Source organism: Garra rufa, chromosome 11, assembly GCF_049309525.1.
Source record: "Garra rufa chromosome 11, GarRuf1.0, whole genome shotgun sequence".
NCBI lineage: Eukaryota > Metazoa > Chordata > Actinopteri > Cypriniformes > Cyprinidae > Garra > Garra rufa.
Genome location: NC_133371.1, coordinates 37,755,861 through 37,778,926, shown reverse-complemented (window position 1 = coordinate 37,778,926; position 23,066 = coordinate 37,755,861). Strand labels below are relative to the sequence as shown.

Below are 23,066 nucleotides of genomic sequence, written 5' to 3'. Positions count from 1 at the left end.
ATTGACGAGTGAATCATTAGTTCCATTTGTAAATCGTTTATGGTCACACACGGGCATAAATACAATCAAAAAGTCAAAACTTTATTGGCATAATTGTCGTTTACAATGTTTGCAAAATGGCAAATAGCATATATACATAAAGTTATTTAGATTAAGCGATTCACAATAAATAAAAACATTCAGAATGTTTTGTAAAGAGATCAAAATAAAGGTGAAAATAACGAATATAAACGAATAATACAAATATTATGGAAAAAAAGAAGGTCAGTTAATGGACAAGACTCTGGGATGCATAAAATGTTTCTTGTGAGGCTATTAAATTTTAAGTACTTTATGTAATGTTTATTCATGATAAACTTGTGAATGCTGTCTACATTGCGCACAGACATCATTAGCATATACAGCATCGCCTATATAATTATTTAATATTGTATTAATTTCTACAGAGATGATAATCATATCTATAGGAAGCTTTAAATTATTACTTAACGAAATAAAACAAATTGAAAACAAAAACTCGTTTATGTAATCCGTAAAGATAAATTTCTCTCTCAAGGCGTCCAAAAAGGTATTGTACTCGAGGAGCGGATATAATATTCTTGATACTTCAAACTTCCATGTTCTGTTCTATAAATTTTGAGAATTAAAAAAATCAGGCTCTCATGAAATCTTTGAAATCAATCTTTGTATGGCTAGTTTATTCAGTTATTCAGTATTGTTGTGTTTCCCCTGTTTTATTCGTTTAATATTCAGAAACAAGTGCCTTTTTTTTTTCAAAACATTTTTTAAAAGAAAGAATTCAACCCTCCAAAATTTTGTTTGCCTATGTCACAATATGAGATAAATCCAGCCCTGTAAATGATGCTGATTTTTGTTGCCAAATTGGTTTGGAAGCGTTGTTGAATAAACAAGTAACGTTAAACTGAACTTTTATGCCTGTATGACTGACAATTTTATTGACCACTGAGAAAGCATTGATTTGGTAAGATGATGGTTCATACCATGTAGAAAAATTACATTTTGAAAAATAGCTTAGATGTAGTAAACTACTTTTGCCGTGTTGCTGCTGTAGCTTAGCTTAGCTAAGGAATGGGAAACCACTACAACACTGTTATACGTCATCATACGTTGTCGCTAGTTCTTAATGTTACATCAGAGGACATGCGCCGATGTTTATCACACATTTCAAGATGTTGAAAAAAATGTTGTAGCGTTGCAAAAAGTACAAATGTACGGTGTACGCACCGTTCATTCACATGTACACATATGGCCGTAAGCAAAACAAACAATGCGTTATCACATGCACGGCAAATTGCAAATCTGTGGTGTAGTGGTGCCTTGAGAAGTGGGTAAATGCTTCATTTGTGTACAGCAAATTGCTGGAGTTCGAAAATCAGGAGTTAGGCAAAAAAGTGTGAAAGAGTTAAATTTTTGGAGTTTATTCTTTAACTTTCACAACAGTTTGTGTTACGGGATACTCCCTGGCTGTGTTGTATTTCGGAGTTCATTCATTGGTGTTCAGGGGCACGTTTTAACAATAACGTTACATCAGGAGCGCGCCATGACACGAGCCTGGTTCTGCCACACGATCGACTGATGAAGTTGTCTACTTCGTCATGAGGTAGGTAAAAAACTAACTCCAAAATGTTCTTTATCTTCTGACAGACAGCTGATTATAGCTGTTACGTTAGTGTACTGACGCCAATAACCGCGGCGAACTTTGTGTTGAATGAATCTCCGATGCAAAACATGGCTGTTTTGAGCGGACTTTTTTTCGATGTGAACAAGCTAATATTAGCTTACGTCTTTCTGTTCACCTTATTTTTTTGTAAACGAGTGTTTTGCTGTCAAATTTAAGTTGCGACTCGCTCAAGAAACATTCTGTTAAGCTTCCATAATGTCATGCCGACGAGACGAGGTAATATCTAGCAATGTCAGTAAACTGAAGTGTCTAAGTCTAACTTTACCCTGGCTAAAAACGATCATAGTTTAGCCATGAACGTGTAAAGTAATGCCTGCAATGTTTTGAGTCGTAACGGCTAACGTTACAAATGTTTTAGTAGTGACTCGTGACCTATGAGAGTTCGTGGCTTTCATATTAAACATTTTGCATTTTCAATCACACTAACAGGTTGTTTTAAATTACATGTTTTCTCTTCATTGTCAGGATGTTGACAGAAGTGCTGGATGGAGGGAAGTAGTAGTAAAACTGGACGAAATTTGTTTCTCAGATTTTCTCAATTCAGGTGAGTTATGTGTTTAGTAATCAGTTAATAAAGAGTAAGTGACTGTAATTTTATGATTTATTTTGTAAATAACATGTTGTTGATGTTATTGTGTAGTCCAGCAGAAGTTTTTGAGATAAAACAACACTGAAAAAAGATGACCAGGGCTCAGCTGATGTACTACATGTTTTCTTGCTTTTTGGATGTCAAAGGACTGGTAAGTATTAAATAATACTTCAAAATGTTATTGAAAAAAATATATATTTTTACATTTGTCTGAACGATTATCTTTTCTTAAAAAAAAAAAACAATTTCTTTGTGACTGAAGAAAGAAAAGAAAGACATGAACCTCTTGGATGACAAGCGGGTGAGTAAATTATCTGTATTTTTTTGTTCTGGAAGTGGACTCTTCCTTTAATGCCTATTGTTTATAAAGGGATGTTTATCTTGTGTTTCGGTCATGCCAAAGTATTGATGACCATCATCTGGCCACTAAAGAAAACCCTCAGCCATATCATCTTTCCTCAGGGACATCAAAAGCACAGGTTTCCACCTTTTACATCGTCTTGGACTGAGAAGTTTCGCCTTGTCAGTCATGTGAAACCTTGGGTATTGTTGAAGAGCTGTTCAAGTAAAGTAAAGTATCATGATGCTCTGTCCAGCCTGTACATATTTTTTTTTAAAGACAAATGTATATAATAATGATATAGGTAGAACTGAAGTCAAAGAACTGAGAGCAAGGCAGTTGAACAAGCAGTATTCTTATTTAAGCAAAATGTTAAGTTCTGTCCTCTGTGCTCCATCCTTCAGCTTTCAGTTTTGTTTTTATTCAGGCGCCTCAAACTAATTCATGGAATGTATCCTGGTATCACTGTGGAGTTGTTTCTTGTTACTTCATCTGATGTATATCTACCTCTGGTTACACAATACTACTGCACTATTTTATAATTATTCAGGTTTGATTTTATATAATGCAATGATGTGTTTTTGACTATGCTGTATACAATTTTACTAAACATTTCTTGTTGGCACTGCAGACATGTATTAAATGTAAATGTTTTGCTGTTAGATTTTACAGTATTTTATGACAGCAGTTAATTTCAAAGTGTTTACATGCATGGAATTTCAAAATCCAATCTATGTATTTCCTGAAATAAAAGCAGCTAGTTGAGAGTATGGCTTTCAGTGTAGTCATTTCCACATAAAACATATTGTGTTTACCCTAAGAAGTGTTTTTAACACTGGTTAAAGAGTTTAAATTATAATTAACTAAATTTTAGAGTTAAAATTACTCTCCAAATGATTAATATTTTAACTCCAGAAAGTGTTAAAATCTAACTCTGAGAAAGTGTTAAATTCTACTCCATTGAATTTCCTTTTGAACTTTCAATTTGAGCGCATTGGTTTACTGGATCCTTGGACTGAAATGTTTACAGGGGTTCACTGGTTTAAGAAATTTCAGATGGTAAAAATCTGCTTCTTTTTAATTGTAAGGTATTTTTTTTTTTTTCATTATTATGTACTGATTTAAATGACTGGGGTGTGGGAAATTCCCTCGCCACATGGCCTTCCATGTTTCTAACTTGCAGTCAAGTGTATATGACATAAAAATATATTTTGTAATATCAATCAGTGCAAACAGTGCTATCTGCTAGCAAACTTTAGCGATTTTTTGCAAACGTTTATTTACAGAACAACACCATAAACACAAACACAAGATTAAAGGTAATATACATATAATGAAAAATTGTCATAAATATCCTTATTAATGGCAAAAATTACCTATATTTATAAGTCTGCTTGCTCGAGTGAGCAGGCATGTTGGAAAATGGAAATTTCTCTTAGCCCTTCGTTTGAAATGAGGTCCCGAAAATTCTTTGTTTGGAGGCCTATCTGGCCCTTCCCCTTCCCCCTACCCTTCCAACCTAACGAGAAATGAGACACCCCTAGCACTTCACCCCCCCCCGGAGCCAAGCCAGCTCTTCTCACCTTTATTCATAGGTTGGGGGGAAGGTGAAAGGTGAAATGGCAAGTTTAAAAGTGACACGAACGACCCTCATTAACAATTGTGAGGTTAGATGTTTGAAAGGTTGTGAAAAAAATGGAGGCACCAGTGCAATCACTTTTTTTGTGTGAAAATAAATAAATAATTTCTTCATTTTTGCTTATAAAGGTATAGGAGTAATACATCATTCTGACCTGTAACGGGTCCATTTTTATTTTAGTGCACTCACAATAGCCTATAAACAACTCATGCGTTTATAAAATAAAGGAAAACAGAAGATGCGCTTTCTGCCGTCTGTTCTTGAACATCGCTTCACAATGAACAAAAGCTTTAAATTACCACTTTAAAACGAAATAATTCAAATCGAAAATAGAAACGTTCATTATGTAATCTGTAGGCCTAAAGATTTAAAGGTATTTCTATATAAAGGCACGTCCAATTTAGAAATGGCGAGAAATTTTTCTATTTATCTCCATTATTGATGAATGTCTAAAATATAAAAGTAAGGAAAAGCCTAAAACAGGGCTGATTATATTTATTTTATAATTCTATTAAAATTATAATGTTATAGAATATACTATAAAATAATTATAATTACAAATTATACTGGCATAGAGTATATGTAAAACTTTAATAATTGTAGCTGCTTATATTTTCAGATTTTATGTTTCTCTGTTCTATATATCTTAAAATTTAGAGGATTTGCTGCAACGCAATTTTGTCCGATATGCAAATTATTTATTAGCCTATTAGTATTTTAATCCATAAAGCAAATGCTTTAAAAACACCTTTAAAAAATACTATTTTTGCATCCAGATGCTTTTAAAGAACTTTTCAATATACATGTTATCTTATATCTTAAATGAACTTGTATCTTAAATGTAAACCATGATTTCGTTGTATTCCCTGTGTAACGAATCTCTTACTTATAGCTACATTTTAGGTGCGTCTGAGCTTTGTTGTTTATGATTTTTTTAAAAATCAAGAGTTGCGCGCACTCAACAAAACTGACAAGACTCATTTGAACGCTTCTGATAGACATTGCATTCCTAACCCAACAGAATCGTGTGTGGTTCGTTATAACACTGTAAAAACGCCTAAAAAGAATTACGGTGCAGATTATCTGATCTTAATGTAATGCCGCAATTTACATTTTCTATTCATTTTCATTTTATTGTCAACAGACGTAATATATTGATTTTGTTTGGGCAGGGGAATATGTCCAATTTAGTGGCATTTTTTGGCCCCAGGTCAAGCCTTCCCCAGCCTTACACACGCTCCGCCTATGATACTAACTATATATATACCCTTAGAATATATAGCCTATATATACCCACTTAGAATAATTTTCTTCCCGACCCGACACGCTAAATTTAATTCTCATTTCCAGAATCTCACATTTAACCATTTGGAAACAATGTCGAGTATAAAACTTTTTTCGCAGTACATCCATTATATTTCCATGTTCCACTTTTAAGACGTATTACAGCCCTGCATTTTAGTCCGTCAAAGATCAAATGCGGGCTAAAATTATATTTTAGACATTCAGTGGTGATTTAAAAAAAAATTGCAGCGCTGGAGGAACCACGAGACCAGGCTACCATGACGGTCCTGTTAGCAGCATTGAGCGCACGTTCAGCACAGCTTGGAAGGGTTCCTTGTTTAAAGCTTACCACAAAACACTGGCAAAAGTAAATACCATGACTGTCTAATAGTAAGGAGATATTTTAATTATTTATTTAGAAACTACTGTTTTCTGAGTCAGTGATGATGCAGTTAACAGTCCTCATATCCTCGTTGGACGCGCGCCTTTAGAGAGAAATGCATCTCTATGGACTAGCTACATAATAAAAACAGTTTTTGTTTTCTATTTGTTTTTTTCGTTAAGTAGTAATTTAAGTCTTTCTACATATTTATTTATCATGTCTGACAAAAAAATAACGGTTAAATATTTTCCACTGAAAAAAAAATGTAACTGATCGAGCTTGAGCCTTCATGTCCTAAAAATGTGTTTTGCTCTCTCCGCACAAACGATTGGATATGCACCTAATAGCGCATATTTATATCTATTATTATTTATTTCTTTTATTTTACATCTATGGATTTTAGTTTAGCCAATTCGTGATTTGAGAAGGCAAATTGAAAGAGTAGGTCAACTCACTGTCTGCCGCTTGGTCTTTAAGAAACAAAAAGCTTACGTTTAACGAACAAAAATGCTCCAATTTTTTTTTCTAAATTAACTTAATAAAAAGGAAACGAAATTATAAATACTTTGCCGTTACATACAGAATGAATTACCGATTATGGCGCCAGATATTGAAACAACAGACATAAATACTGTCCAAATAGCCCTCTTTGTGCAGGGCTTGGCCACAGAATGTTGTTCCTTGCGCCACCTGGTGGATATTATATGAAGCGCAACAACGTTTTAAAAAAACCTAAAAAAGCCCCTGCAGGCCGCCGCGTGGCGACGCGTGCTGAATTGCAGGCTGCCGCGTGAAAAAAGACGCATTTTTAATGGCCAGATCTGTACCAACAGAGATGTCTTAAATCTATGGCTTTTACAGCCTTTCATTTATTAATAATAACTCTTTTCAAGGACAGAAAAGAAATCCTCTTAGTTATCACCTACTTTCTTTTCGTCTGCTCCTGTCTCGAATCTTCATTGTTCTTTAATGAATATAAGAGCAACAATTCAAATGTATTTGAAATGGGGATGATTAAATGGAAAGTCGTGCTTTTGAAATGCAGTGTATGTATAGTTCACTGGCACTGCACACGTCACAGCGATTAAAGGTCTGGGGAATTATGCCATCATTATCACTTGTTTAAGTGCAGGTGTCCACTCACCCGTGTCCAGAACATGTTGGTGGAGTTTCGGCCACACTCCTGATAATGCTCTTGACAGCAGCGGTCAGGCACAACCTTTTCTTTCAGAGCCTCATGCCAGTCTGTGTAACCAGTTACGCCACAACACTTCCACTGTCATGCGGAGAGAAAAGGATTTTTTCAATTTTAACCACACTAGATTTACTTCTGTGACAGTATTTTTATGATTCTCAGCAAAAAGTACCTCAGCTTGAATGATATTCCAGGCGTTTCTCAGCCCAATGTTGTTGTCTGTGTTGTAGAGAGCAAGACCATCTTTCAGGTCCTGTTTTGCATTCTCACTGACCTGTGAAGAGAGGGATAAGGTTATTCATAGACATTAACAAGCATCTTGAGAGCACCACAATTTTAACCAGACTGCCAAAACTACATTTAATCATTTTGAGAAATACATTTGACAAATGAAACAAACAAGTAAACAAAAAGTCAAGAATACTTTCTATACTAATAACTTCTTGCTTATATGCCTAGTTTTGCCATGAAACTCTAGATGGCACAGGCTGATTGGTTGGTAACATAACTGACGATATCACAGAGTTATACAACTTGGCACAAGCTGATTGGTTCATGTTGCATACGCAACCAATGAGCTTGTAGCTTGCAGCTATTTAAATGGCTGGCAGCATTCACTTGGGCATTTCGCAGCACACTTTCAGAGTTCCTCTGAAACCCTCCACCTTCCCCAGCTCCACCTGTATTGATCTGCTATGGGTTATTTTATGCTATTTGTGCAGCAGCAGTATGTCTTAAATACTCACAGCACCGTATCAACATATGCTTTGGCAGTAGCAAGTTTCTGTACTTGCTTGCAGCACCACAATGATCTACAACTACAGCAATAACCAACAGCAGCTGCAATTCAGCAGCAGCAGCGTAGCAGATCCATTCTGCCAAGACCAAATAAATTAACACTGTCATATCCATTACCATTCTAAACTTTTTTGAGAATTGTCATGACAGAAATACAGATAGATATATATATATATATACAAAATTTCATACCCAGGACCACAAAAAAGGCATATTTGTAGCAATAGCCAAAAATACATAGTATAGGTATATAGATTTTTTTTATTGCCAAAATCATTAGGAAATTAAGTAAAGATCATGTTCCATGAAGATATTTTGTAGATGTCCTACCAGAAACCTATCAAAACTTAATTTTTTATTAGTAATATGCATTACTATGAACTTCATTTGGACAACTTTAAAGGCAATTTTCTCAGTATTTAGATTTTTTAGCACCGGCAAATTCCAGATTTTCCAAATAGTTGTATCTCGGCTAAATATGATCTTGTCCAATCAAATCAAACATCAATGAGAAGCTTATTTAGCTTTCAGATTACTTACACAACTGCCAAAATTCACTTTCAATTTCCTATTAATTTACTCACTCCAATGCCATCCAAGATGATCATGTCTTTCTTTCTTCAGTCAAAAAGAAATGAAGGTTTTTGAGGAAAACATTCCAAGATTTTTCTCCATATTGTGGACTTCAATGGTGGCCAGTGACTGAAGGTCTAAATTGAAGTTTCAATGCAGCTTCAAAAGACTCTACATGATCCCAGCAAAGGAATAAGAATCTTATCTAGTGAAACGATCTGTTATTTTCAAAAAAATATATACTTTTTAATCACAAATGCATGTCTTGACGATGCACGTCTATATTACATAGTCACATTAGAAAGGTCACGTGCATTCTTCATCTGTGTACTCCAGTTCATAAAGGTAGAATGGGTTGAAAAACTCTTTTCTCCTCCAACTTCAAAATTGTCCAATATCGTTTTACCTCTTTTGTAAAGGGCATTTGACTTTCTTTGCACGTTCGCTTTGTAAACACTGGGTTGGTACTTTTGCCTACATCACACATGATCTTTCCAATGTGACACGGTAATGTGTGAACTTAAGCTAGTGGTTAAAAAGTATATACATTTTTTTTATTTTTTTTATAAAACGACTGATAGTTTCTCTAGATAAGTCCCTTATTAACTAACTAGGATTGTGTAAAGCCGTAATTTGGATCTTCATCCTGTTGACTACCATTAAAGTTCACTATATATATATATATATATATATATATATATATATATATATATAAAAAATCCTGGAATTTATCCTCAGATACCTTAATTTCTTTTCAGCTGAAAAAAAAAGATCTGAACATCTTTCTTTGTTCATGGGGATGACTAAATTATCAGGAATTTCTTACTCTGGAACTAAACTAATCCTGTAATTGTATAGTTTGAAAATTTGAATATATATTGATTCAAGTAATTTGGATAAATACATGTAAATATGTAGAAATATTAGCACTGGAAATAGTGAAAAACAATACGTCCAAAGAGAAATTTACCTCCCTGTCTATCCTAATTAGCAGTCTGTGTTTAGTCAATACCAATAATGCCATCGGGTTCTCGACTACTGCGTCAAATTAGTATAATTAGAATCATTCATTGACTGCCATAGTGAGTAGAGCGTTAAAAAGCATGCCAACGTTGACGCTGGAAGACAACACACTCAAATACGCCGCGCTGGAATCACTATCATTTCCCCCTCGGCTGGGGTAGATAAATATTTCGCTGGCAGTTTTAATGAGGTGTACGATCTCACATTAGTGGTTCAGTGCACTCTGGCCCAGAGCGAAGGAAGTGCAGGATGATTAGAGTTTGACAGAGCACCGGTCCTGATGCAGACACACACTAGATTAACATCATTTCACCCCAGAGAAAAGACAAAACACCATATCCTGGAATTTCAGGCATATTTCAGTGAAAGATAGTCTCTCACACAGACCTATAAATAAGATATATAGAGATAATATCTGCACTTAGAACTTTAAAATGATGATTTATTGTCAAGCTTCATACTGCAGTTTTATTTATAGTATTATAACAACATTCACTGTTTTGCCCACATACTTCATACTTCTAAAGAAAATGTGACTGGTTCCTGTGCATGATTCTAGGATGTTGTGGATGGTTTCTATCATATTCTAGATTACCTAAAATTCATATAGGTGACCCTGTACCACAAAACCAGTCATAAGGGTAAATTTTTTAAAACTGAGATTTATACATAATCTGAAAGATGAATTAATAAGCTTTCCATCAATAGTTTTGTTAGGATAGGACAATAATTGGCAAAGATACAACTATTTAAAAATATGTAATCTGAGGGTGCAAAAAAACAAAATATTGAGAAAATCGCCTTTAAAGTGTCCAAATGAAGTTCTTAGCAATGCATATTAATAATCAAAAATTAAGTTTTGATATATTTACAGTAGGAAATGTGATCTTTACTTAATATCCCAATGATTTTTGGCATACAAAATAAATCGATTATTTTGACCCATACAATGTATTGTTGGCTATTGCCAAATATACCCATGCTACTTCACATATATGGTTTGGGAATGTTCATTGATGCAAGTCTATGGGATCTTTCTTGCCATTTTTTTCATCTTCCAGACAGAAATTATAAATTAAAATCACTTATGAAAGTAATAACATAGCTCTCACACATAATTTGAAGTATCATTCATGTCCCAGGGAACATATTAAGTTGAATTAAGGTAAATAAATTAAGTTAAATAAATAAAAAAAAATGCACGTTTTGGATAAAAGTGTCTTCTAAATGCATAAATGTAAAGATGAAGGGTGCATGTACGAGTATGAGTAATAGTAAGGCCTGCCTTAGCAAACAGCACTAATAATATAACAAACTGAAACATTCATGCTGTGAAACTTCTATAAATGCTGAGGGAAATCTCTTTTCAGGTGTGTGCGTCGGCGTGCGTGTTCCCTTTTTAAATTGTTTGAATTGGTAAATTGGCAAGACAAAACATGTGCCAATTATAAACTTTTACTCTATGATGTTTAAATTTAACAGTTAATCCGCGAATCACATGCGTGCCGAACCGGTTTGGTCCGTACGGATCACGGATCATCATACACTCAATTCGGCTAGGTAGACATCCGCGCTAAACTATCAAGGTGAAGGTCATCACAGCTTACGTAGTTTAGACCCAACTCCCAACCCAACTTTGAGAATAGATTAACGGCGATATTTTTTTTATCGCCCGATAAGAGTCTCACGTTAACGCAGCACGTTAACGCCGATAACGGCCCACCTCTAATATATATATATATATATATATATATATATAGGCATTGGAGTGAGTAAATTAATAGGAAATTGAAAGTGAAATTATAAATTAAAATCACTTATGAAAGTAATAACATAGCTCTCACACATAATTTGAAGTATCATTCATGTCCCAGGGAACATATTAAGTTGAATTAAGGTAAATAAATTAAGTTAAATAAATAAAAAAAAATGCACGTTTTGGATAAAAGTGTCTTCTAAATGCATAAATGTAAAGATGAAGGGTGCATGTACGAGTATGAGTAATAGTAAGGCCTGCCTTAGCAAACAGCACTAATAATATAACAAACTGAAACATTCATGCTGTGAAACTTCTATAAATGCTGAGGGAAATTATTTAATGAAGAGTATGAAATTTTAATTCAGATAATCTTTTAAATATATGTGGAAATGGGCCTAAAATGTCCTCTGGAGACCCCCGTCCTGTGCAATGTTTTTTACATTCTTTCCAGTCACGCCATGATGAAATAAATTCAGCCAATGATGCAGAACGGCAGCAATAACACTAAGTCAAGACAAGATATTAAAAAGCTGGTAGAAGGCATATGTCTCTCTCGCTCAAGTGCGCACTCATTAGTGCCAGATATTTTTCGTGGTGGGAACGCTGTGTGAGTAGCCACGTTTTAGAATGGAGAGAATAAAAAGAAAGGTGAATAAGCACCATCATCCTTCGCTACGGAAAAGTCTTGAGACCTCCGAGTCTCATTATACAAGAATACATCAAAGCACGCTCTCAGCTCCATCAGGGTACAGCGTGACATCACTCCTTTCACGTCCTGCTTGGAACACATGATGATCAGAACTGTTTGGTAATGCCTATTCTTTCATACCTAAAGAAAAGCGTCCCAATTACCCAGCACACGAGACTCCCATATCCCACAAGGTCCAATTACAATTAGGCTCAGACTGACAATAAATTCTTAATCAGCTTGTGCCTGAAAAAGTCACGCAGTTCTGTTCATCCTGTTCAAACAGCAAAAAAGCATGTCTAATGGAGGGATGTTACATGTCCGACTAAGCCTCTCTAATGCCGTGAGCTGAGTAGGATTCCTAGAAAACTGCACAGTACTTTTTTAGATGAGAATTAATTTTCTTACAGAGCAGTGAAAGCTCACAATGTACAGTAACAGGTCGTAAAAAACAAAGACAGTGCTTATTAAGTACTTTAAAGGTAGGGCCCTATGATTTCCGTGATGTGGAAAATGTGGACGGAATTGCGGAATCCAGTCATATAAATGTAATTTACTGTATAGTGCAGAATGTAATGGAATTTGCCAAATTTTGGACGAATAAATCAAAAGTAGGTTAGTACACTTAAACTAAAATGTGATATGAACTAGTGCCTGTGAATATTAAGCTGCAAAAAGTCTCTGTGTAAATGGCGTAGACATGTGGGTTCATTTACTACACACATAATGCGTGCTGTTTGTAATGTTTTCAGCCTCTGCCACCTCAATACAAGTGTACATGAACATCTCTAGAACTGCTCTAGAGTAACTTCATGAGCATTTTATGGTTTCTTCTGAGAAAAACTCACTGTTTCATACAGAAACAGAAACTTAAACTTCACAGAAACCCATCAAAATAAAAGTTTAACTTGAAGAAATTGTGACAGAAATATATGACTTACTGCAATTACAGTACTCCTACTAATAAATAAAATTATTATTAAAAATTAAACTTATTTATCAGAATATTTACCAGAAAAATGTAAATACACAACACAGTATTTCTGGAAAAATCAAACAAACATATATTTTAAATCTGCTTTTAAATATTAATTCATTAATATGAAACAATAAATCATTAAAATGGAATCTAGAAAATTAGTGGAAATCACAGAATTTGGTAAAAAATAAAACATATTTCATAGGGCCTTAAAAATATACTTTTTGTTAAACTTAAATTGCTGTTAAATTGTGTACGTTTTATAATTTCAATTCATTAGACATGCATTTTGATTAATAAAATGTCTGATAACTAAAAAAACTGAAATTAAAACAATCTTTTTTTTTTAATTTGGGGAAAAATAAAATTGATGCAAATTTTAAGAAATTAATGCAAATTTTACAGAAATTTGTTCAGCAACAGTGCATTATATTAATCAAAAGTGACAGTAAAGATGTTCAAATTGTTATATAAAATACACATTTCATATAAATATTCTTTTGAAACAGCTATTCATTAAAAAATTACTTTTTCCACAAAATAAAAAAAGCCTTGAAATGCTTTTCAGCATTGATAAAATGTGTCTTAAACAGCATATCAGCATAGTAGAATGATTTTTGAAGGATCATGTGACACTTAAGACTGAAGTAATGATGCTGAAAATACAGAAATAAATTACATTACAAATATTATTTTATTATTTTAAATTGTAATAACATTTCACAATATTACTGTTTTACTGTATTTTTAATCAAATAAATGCAGCACTTGTTAGCATAAGTGATTATTATACAGTTAAGTATAAAGTTCAAAAGTTTACACCCCCCTTTCAGAATCTGCAGAATGTTACTTATTTTACTAGATCAAGAGGGATCATACAAAATGCATTTTATGGTTTATTTAGTACTGACTTGAATAAGATATTTCAAATAAAAGATGTTTACATATAGTCCACAAGAGAAAATATTAAGATGAATTTATAAAAATGACCTTGTTTAAAAGTTGAAAACTTTTTTCTTATTTTGCCTAAACATCATAATTTTTTCATTTAGTACTGCCCTTTAGAAGCTACAGAAGATAGTTACATGTTTCCCAGAAGACAAAATAAATTACATTTACCCTGATCTTCAAATTAAAAAAGTTTTCAACCCTGAACCGGGGATTTAAACTTTTGACCTCAACTGTATATAAAACGTTTTTATGGATTCATATGAGGTTAAGTAAAACAAAAAACACTTAAAATATTTTAGCAATAGCCTGTGAAGCATGCTCGCATTTTAAAAATGTATCTAACAATCACAAACCTCTGCAAAAGTTATTGAAAGTCATGGTTGAAATGCAGCGGTCATGTCAAATAACCTAGTCATCTTTCTTTTCATCCAAAAACCCACAAACAGGGCTAGTGGAGGACTGTGAAACAACTTCTGACAACAAAAGGGAAGCTGTCCTATCCTCAGAGGCGAGCGCTATCTGCAATGATAAATATCCTGTCACTGAAATGAAAAGTACTGGTGAGGTGGTGCTCTGCTCCTATTCTGCTCCAGTCGCCATCTTGCAAGCCCTAAGGGACGAGCTATGCTAATGAAACATACTGTTAGAAGCATCATATTATGCAGGAAAGTTAATTAGTTCTTCTCCCAGACATTGAGTTCAAGGGAAGAGTGCCAGTGTGAATGAAAGGTTACTGTAAAGAAGTCTAAACATGACTGCCATTCTTCATCAAGAAGGATGAACTGCAGCCCAATTGGATAGCAGTGTTTTATCGGTTTTGGGAATACAATACTCTATACACAACTGAGGCCAAAATTGAATTATTATAGGGTTTAAAACATACAACATCTTAATTTGTGGAACAATTTTTACCCAAAAACACCTTGAAGTAGAAAATCTGAAATTTGAAAAATAATTTTTAGAGGTGATTTAAAGGATTAGACTACTTCAAGAATAAATATGTTCTAATAATATACCCCCATGTCATTTAAGATGTTAATGTGTTTCTTTCTTCAGTCGAAAATAAACTATGGTTTTTGAGGAAAACATTCTAGGATTTTGCTCCATATACTGGACCTCAATGGTGGCCAATGGGTTGAAGGTCCAAAGTGTAGTTTCAATGCAGCTTCAAAGGGCTATACACAACCCAAGCTACAGAATAAGGGTCTTATCCAGCAAAGAAATTGGCCATTTTCTAAAAAAAAAAAAAAAAAAAAAAAAAAAAAAAAAGTTTATACTTTTTTAACCACAAACGCACATCTTGCACTGGCTCGACACATTACGTAATCACGTTTGAAAGGTCACGCATAACGTAGACTTTACAAAGTAAAGTCAAACGCCCTTTACAAATAAAAAGGTAAAAATTATGTTGGACAGTTTTGAGAATGGAGGAGTTTTTCACCTTACACTACCTTTTTGAACCATAGTACACAGATGAAGAACTAACCGTGCTCAACCTTTTCAGTGTGAATACTTAATGTGTGAAGTCATCGCAGAAGATGAGCATTTGTGGTTAAAATGTATATAAATGTATTGTTTCACTAGATAAAGCCCTTATTCCTCAGTTGGGATTGTGTAGAGCCCTTTGAAGCTGCATTGAAACTGCAATTTGGACCTTCAACCCATTGGCTCACTGAAAACTCAAAAACCTTAATTTCTTTTTGACTGAAGAAAGAAAGACATGAACTTTACTGTAACATTTTGAATGACATTGGGGTGAGTAAAGTATCAGGAATTTTTTATTCTGGAAGTGAACAAATCCTTTAATTCCAAGAGCCTTTAAATCCACTGTAACATACTATACTAGTGCTCAAAAAGTGAAAGGAGCATGTGTTTCCCATGGCCTGTAGCTGCTTGTTGCTAATGCATAGCTCATTAGGAGTTTGTATACCTGGCCTTGGGTTGTGTTTAAATAATGTCTGTCCAGTTGGATACAGTCTCATGAACGCACCGTCCAAAGCCATTTCAGCCAGCGCAAGCATCTGGATCGTGTGAATGACCTAGCGGCTCTTGGTGTTTGATTTGTAATCATTGCTCTTGTTAGTTTCCTATGTTCTCAGGCAACATGTGAATGTAAAGATGTTAGTGTTTGTTTGGGAATGTGGAGGGTTTGACCTCAAGGTCAGATGGTAGGTGTAGCTAATAGATGACATCATTATCTATACCAACAATTCAGAACTGGGAGCGGAAACAAGAGTGAATGGTGATATAGAGAGGAAACCGTGTGCTTTTCTTCAAGTCTCGTCTGTGTGTGTTTGAATCTCCAGAGTGTGGACAGGTTTGGACAGGTTTGTCATATTGTTGCCCTGGGGGCTTGGGTTTGAGGAGATGTGTCAGCACAATGTGTGTGTGTTGAGGAAAGCCTGCTGTTTGCTAAAGAGTAGAGGAAGATGAGGTCAGACAGAAGATGCGTCCATTACCTCTGCTAGGCCAACAAAAAACTTTTGAGCAATTTACAGTCTGTAAACACACACACCTAAATCCTAACTTCAAAGGATAATTCAATTTAAAGAGGAAAAGGTTGTGTTTATTTGCTCAAGTCATTTCTCAACTACATGATTTTCATTGGTGCTCAATAGGTGAATTCTGGACACTCTTTTTAAAGAACAGACCAAAAATACGTTATTATTCACTGGTTTGCTCTCCTTATAAGAGTTCATGTGAGAAGTGAGTTTATGGCCATCTTTTCAATTATATTTGAAGCTTCAAAAATGTCAAAAACTAAAAAATTTGGACCTGATGAAACATGACACTATACTGTAAGCTGTTTTTTACTGCTTGTGTTCATGAGAATAGTGAGTTGGATCATTTCAATTAATCCATCAGTCAATCCAGTACACAAAACAGATCTGACTGATTTGTTAACTACTCAAACTCAAATTCTGACTCAAGTTCAATTTGCTGACCATATGATTTTCTTGTATTAACAGTTAACAGTTTTGTATCTTTTTGCATGCTCATTTATATGTACACTGCCTTGCTTTATTTTTTCACATTTTGTTTTGTGCAGCCTTATGTTAAACTGCTTTAAATTACTTTTTCCCCATCAATCTACAGTCCATACACCATTAAGACAAAGCAAAAACAGATCCGTCACAAATTTGTACATTTATTAAAAAAGAAAACTGAAATAAGTACATCGCATAAGTATTCATACCCTTTACTCAGTACTTAGCTGAAGCACCTTTACAGCCTCATGTCTTTTTGGGTATGATGCGAAAAGCACATTTGGCATTTATCTGCCATTCTTCCCCTCTCAAGCTCTGTCAGGTTGGATGGGGACAAAACATATTTTCAGGTTTCTCTAGAAATGTTTGATTGGGTTCAAACCCAGGCTCTGGCTGGACCATTTAAGGACATTCACAAAGTTGTCTATAAGCCACTCTTGCTGTGTACTTAGGGTCATTGTACTGTTGAAACATGGACCTTCTGCCCAGATGGAGGATCTGAATGCTCTGAACTGTTTTTTTCTTAAGGCTATCTCAATATTTTGGTGCACTGAGCTTTTCTTCTACACTGATGAGTCCCTCAGTCCACTAAAAAAACAGCCCCACAGCATGAGGCTGCAACCCACACACTTTACTTTTGGGATGGTACTCTGCAGGTGATGAGCAGTGCCTGGTTTCCTCCATACATGATCCTTGGAATTGAGGTTCATCAGACCAGAAAATCTTGTTTCTCAAAGTCTGAGGATTCTTTAGATACTTTTTTGAAAGTTCCAAGTGTCTTCACTGAGGAGAGGATTGAGTCTTGCTGCATTGCCATAAAGCCCAAATCGGGTGTTGCAGTGATGTTTGTCCTTCTGTAGGTTTCTCCTATCTCCAACATATGATCACGGAGCTCAACTAGAGTGACCATCAGGAACTTGGTCACCACTCTAACCAAAGCCCTTTTCCATCAATTGCTCAGCTAGGAGGCCAGCTCTAGGAAGAGTCCTGGTTGTTTCAAACTTCTTACATTAAGGGTAACAGAGAGTATATGCTTCTGTGAACCTTCAATGCAGCAGGATTTTTTCTGAACTCTTCCCCAGATCTGTGGATTGATGCAATCCTGTTTCTGAGCTCTACATGAGTTTTTTTTTAAATATTTTTACCTCATGCAATGGAATCATTTCAGTTTTTTTTTTTTTTTTTTAATTGCAAAGATGTTAAAAAAACAGTTTTTTGCTTTGCTATTATGGTGTATGGAGTGCAGAATGATGTGGGAAGAAAAAAAAAAGTTTGAAGCAGTTTAACGCAAGGCAGCAACATAACAAAATGTAGGGGTATGAATACTTTCGCAAGGCACTGTATTTTACATGAAAAGACCAAGACATCATTTAAAATTCCTTTGTGCTGCAAGTTTGTAACATGAGGGTGAGTTAGTGACTGAATTTTTACAATTTAACATGAACTATCCCATTACCAACCATTTCCACATCGGAAATAATGTTCCATTAGCACACATAAGAGCCTCCCGACATAAGTGCCTGTCATGGGATGGTAATTTCCAGCCCATATGATGGGCCAGATTCTTGATCAGCTAGGGAAAGTCTGGCCATGCTGCGAGCTGGCAAGATACGCTCAGCGTGGGTCCTACTGTCACGGCATCAGGTGCTTAGAAACCTGGCTCGAAGTCCTCAAAACCCTGGCTGACCGCCTCACCTGTTCAGGCGGTTTACAAGACACATTTGCTGCTTTAAGCTTATGAAGTGGAAAATGGCTATTTATACAGTCAAGCCTGACGCAAATCATTTCAACACTGGCACATTCCCTGTTGATTTGTTTAACGTGAGTAAATTGGTTTAATTCAGAGCTAAAATCGGCAAGTAAACAAACAACCGCAATAATGCTGCCACATGAGATCACAAGCTTCACTCCACCGGAATCACCTGAATAACATGAAATACAGTAGGGACCTGTGTTTTGTTTGACTTAACTATGATATGAGTTTGGGGACCTTTGTATCAAAAATACTCTCAATCCATTCCATGCACATGTAGGTCGCTACTCATTTTTAGAGCATCCCTAATTGTGTCGCTTTTACCATGTAATGGCACAACATTAGAGGCTAAAAACTGTGAGTCATCTACGGATTAAACCGTAGCCACAGCTGAGGAGGCGAAAGTGCTCGGTAATGCTCTTCATCTGTCTCTGTAAGCCTATCCGAAAAATCACGCTACCGTGCTTCCCCCCTTTTCAAATCAGCTAATATGGCTTCATTTGGCCGCCGTCCTGCGGCACACGCGCAGGAATGAGGTCATGGGCGTAAAGACGGATGCTCTAATCTGATGCCTAGCCTTCGCCATCTGCTGCAGTCAGATGGTGGGTCACTGCAGGACCCACGTGTGTGCTTTAATCCACCGCGTTCACGTACGCTCAGTGAGGTGGAGACCCACTGTACTGTTTCGCCAACATGTCTGCAGGAGGGAAGCATCTTGCTGAGTTAAAGACTGAGGATTGCACAAAACATCAAAAGTGAAACTTTATAGAGATCTCACATAATGAAGCTATAGCAATGATGAACAGATTTGAATTTTGTTAGTTTGACATTTACCAAATTAGCTTTTTGTGTGGCATATTTATACATACATCGTATTAAATGCACTACCAGTCAAAAGTTTTTGAACAGTAAGATTTTTAATTTTTTTTTTATAAAGAAGTCTCTTCTGCTCACCAAGTCTGCATTTATTTAATCCGAAATACAGCAAAAGCAGTACAGTTTTGAAATACTTTTTAAAATGTAAAATATCTGCTTTCTACTTAAATATATTTTAAAATGTAATTTATTCCTGTGATGCAAAGCTAAATTTTCAGCATCGTTACTCCAGTCTTAAATGTCACATGATCCTTCAGAAATCATTTTTTATTATTATCATCAATATTTAAAACAGTTAAGTACTTTTTTTTTCAGAAAGATTTAAAGATCAGCATGTATGTGAAATAAAAAGCTTTTGTAACATTATACACTATACCATTCAAAAGCTTTTTGTTTGTTTTTGTTTGTTTTTGATGATTGATTTATATTATATTTATGTTAAATAAAAGGTTTCTATTTTAGATTTCAATACTTTTTCTCTGAACTTTCTATTCATCAATTAAAAAAAATACTACTCAGCTGTTTTCAGCTGATTGGAATAATGATGCTAAAAATTCAACTTTGAAATTACAGGAATAAATTACATTTTTAAATATATTCAAATAGAAAATACTTACTTAAATAGTAAAAAAATATTTAAAAATTGTACAGTTTTTGCTGTATTTTGGATTTCAAACTAATGCAGGCAGAAGAGACTCCTTTAAAAAAACATTAAAAATCTTACCGTCCAAAACTTTTGACTTGTGTATATAGTATTAATTTATTATTGTATGTATTACTCAAGTTAGAAATCATTTTAATATGCTCATTTTGTACTCTTCTCATTTCTTATTATCATCACAATTCAAAATGTTTCTGGTGATTAAAACGTTGGTGGAAACCTTACTTTTGCAAGGATTTTTTGGATGAATAAAAAATTCAAAAGAAAGTCATTTATTTAAAATAGAAATTCTTGTAAGAATCTGAAAGCCTTACTTTTACACATCCTTGATTTTTTGTTGTGATTTTTTTTGAAGATGAAATTAGCTGGAAATATTTAAATTATAAAATTACAGCCTCTAATAGTCTAAAATTCTAATTTACAAAATTCCAAATTTTTAAAATGTTAAATTCAAACTTTTTCTTCTTCTAGCTCTATATAACATCCTGCCTTGTACTACCTGAGCAAAATGTTTGGCTTAACTTTGTGGTTTGTACAGAAAAAGCGTGCTTTCATACATTGCCAGCATGCCTTTGTTCCTCAGATGTGATAATGAATGCCTTGTAATTTGGAGATCAAATAATGGAGTCAATTAAACATTCCTCTGATCACTCACGCCATTCTGTGCAGATAGAGCTGCAGGTTTTGAGTGACGGCTGTACCCCTGCCGCCCAGTTCATGCGGCAGAGAAATGAAAGAAACGTGCTCACAGCCCTGTGCGGTTGATATAAATCTCTATATCTCATCTTCCCTCACTTCTCTCTGAAGTATCTCTCTCATCACATTGTGTTAAAGGTCATATAGGTATCTTGTATATCGGTAATATGAACAACATCAATACATGGCTGGGGGTCTCAGAGTGGTCTTTAAAGACTAATACATGTTGGGTACACTGCTTTCAATCTAGCATCCGTCATATGAAGGTACAACCGTGAGTCAGCACACAATGGAAAAAAAAAAAGTGTGCTTGCAGAAACAAACTTACACAGGAGGAAGCAAGTTATATGCTTGAAAAAAAACATGGCGTTCATTTTGCCACCAAAACGCAGCCTCGGTTTGCAGTCCACACTTGAGTGCGAGTTACACGCTCCGATAAGACAACCAAGCAGTTCTCGTACCTTGGAGATAGGCAGATCCTAATCTCTAAATGGATTGTGGGTAAGTGAATTACTTTAGCTTCCACCGAGAGCGTGGCAAACGGAGTGAATAATGAACCACCCAGAAATCCTTGACGGGATTTAACACCTCCAAGCATCCTGCCGTACGTTTGGGAAGTGCCCTTGGAAAGGAGACTGAAGCATCTGTTTGGTGACACTCGCAACTTCATCAAAGAGGAAACGGGACCTCTGTGTGCTCTGGGTGGGTAGTAATCCACCAGGATCTGCATGGTGTCAAAAGGTCAGACTGCCCTCTTTTAGACATTCCAGTTGGCACAGTATCGCTTCCAGTTGTGTGCGTGCGTGCTGCCCCGAAGGCCATGAGAAAGAGTCTGAATGCTAAGGCAGGTGGAAGGATTGACCGAGAAAGAGCTCAGCGCCAATTACTTGGTGACAACTGGCTGGGATTAGGCCTTGTTGTGTGGGGTGACCTCTGACCTTTGAGTGCTCGCCTGGTGATGAAAACTCTTAACCTGCATTGCCCAAGACAAGAGAGGCGGCTGTTCTTTAAAGAACTTGCTGACCTGATTAAGCTGAGGAAATGGGACAAGCATTCGACAGTTTATAGCTGGGTTTCCATCCACACAGTTTAAGGCAAATTTTATGGGGATACTAGATAGTGGTTAAAAGAAAAAAAAAAAAAAAAAAAAAAAAAAAAAAAAAAAAGGTTAATAGTTTTTGTGATACAGTGCTGTCAGTTGATTACAAAAAAACCCCCGAAAACTAATTAATTGCACATTTTTTTCTGTTATTAATTACTATTAATCACAATTAATCCCTGTTAAAATAAAGTTTTTAAATATTCTTTTATATTGCGATAAATTCACATTCAATCTTCAAATTAACATAGAAACAACGAAGACTATATATTTTTAATATTTGTTTAGTGGCATTTTTTTTAAATGACTGATGGCGAGTGTTTTTTTGTCTAATATTTAACCATTGACTATAGCCATTCAAAAGAGGCCAAAAGTTTACATCCCCCTTTCAGAATCTGCAAAATGTTAATTATTTTAACAAAATAAGAGGGAACATACAAAATGCATGTTACTGTTTACTTAGTACTGATCTGATAAGATATTTCACATAAAAGATGTTTACATAGTACACCCGAGAAAATAATTGAATTTATAAAAATGACCCCGTTCAAAAGTTTACACCCCCTTGAATTTCAATACTGTGTTGTTACCTGAATGTCCAGTGTTTTCCTTTTTTTTTTTTTTTTTGTGATAGTTGTTCATGAGTCTCTTGTTTATCAGTTGAACTTTCTGCTGTTCTTCAGAAAAATCCTTCAGGTCCCACAAATTCTTTGGTTTTCAGCATTTTTTGTGTATTTGAACCCTTTCCAACAATGAATGTATGGTTTTGAGATCCATCTTTTCACACTGAGGACAACTAGGGAACTGATATGCAACTATTGAAGAAGGTTCAAATGTTCACTGATGCTCCAGAAGGAAAAATGTTGCATTTAGAGATGTGTATTTTTTTCTTATTTTGCCTACATATCATATTTTCTTTTCATTTAGTCTTGGCCTTCAGAGGCTACAGAGGCTACAGAAGATCGTCACATGTTTCCCAGATGACAAAATTAATTAATATAACCTAAATCTTAAAATTCAAAAAGTGCATGGTTTGTCCCTCAGTTGTCCTCAGTGTAAAAAGATGGATCTCAAAATCATACAGTCGTTATT

At 35.1% G+C, this 23,066-nt stretch overlaps 1 protein-coding gene and 1 long non-coding RNA gene across 2 annotated transcripts in view; one reads left to right on the top strand and one right to left on the bottom strand.

The window, feature by feature from the left end:
• The window catches only part of tspan9a (tetraspanin 9a), a 102,275-nt gene that overhangs the window by 7,226 nt on the left and 71,983 nt on the right, over positions 1-23,066 (bottom strand). Inside the window, exons 4-5 of the mRNA XM_073850861.1 lie at positions 7,304-7,405; positions 7,081-7,212 (exon numbers count right to left, since the gene is read on the bottom strand). Coding sequence (XP_073706962.1) covers positions 7,081-7,212; positions 7,304-7,405 — 234 coding nt within the window. The remainder of the gene's footprint in view (positions 1-7,080; positions 7,213-7,303; positions 7,406-23,066) is intronic.
• On the top strand, positions 2,121-3,291 carry LOC141345141 (uncharacterized). Its single transcript, XR_012356952.1, has 4 exons — positions 2,121-2,246; positions 2,343-2,442; positions 2,554-2,592; positions 2,754-3,291. It is a non-coding gene; the product is annotated as an uncharacterized lncRNA (long non-coding RNA).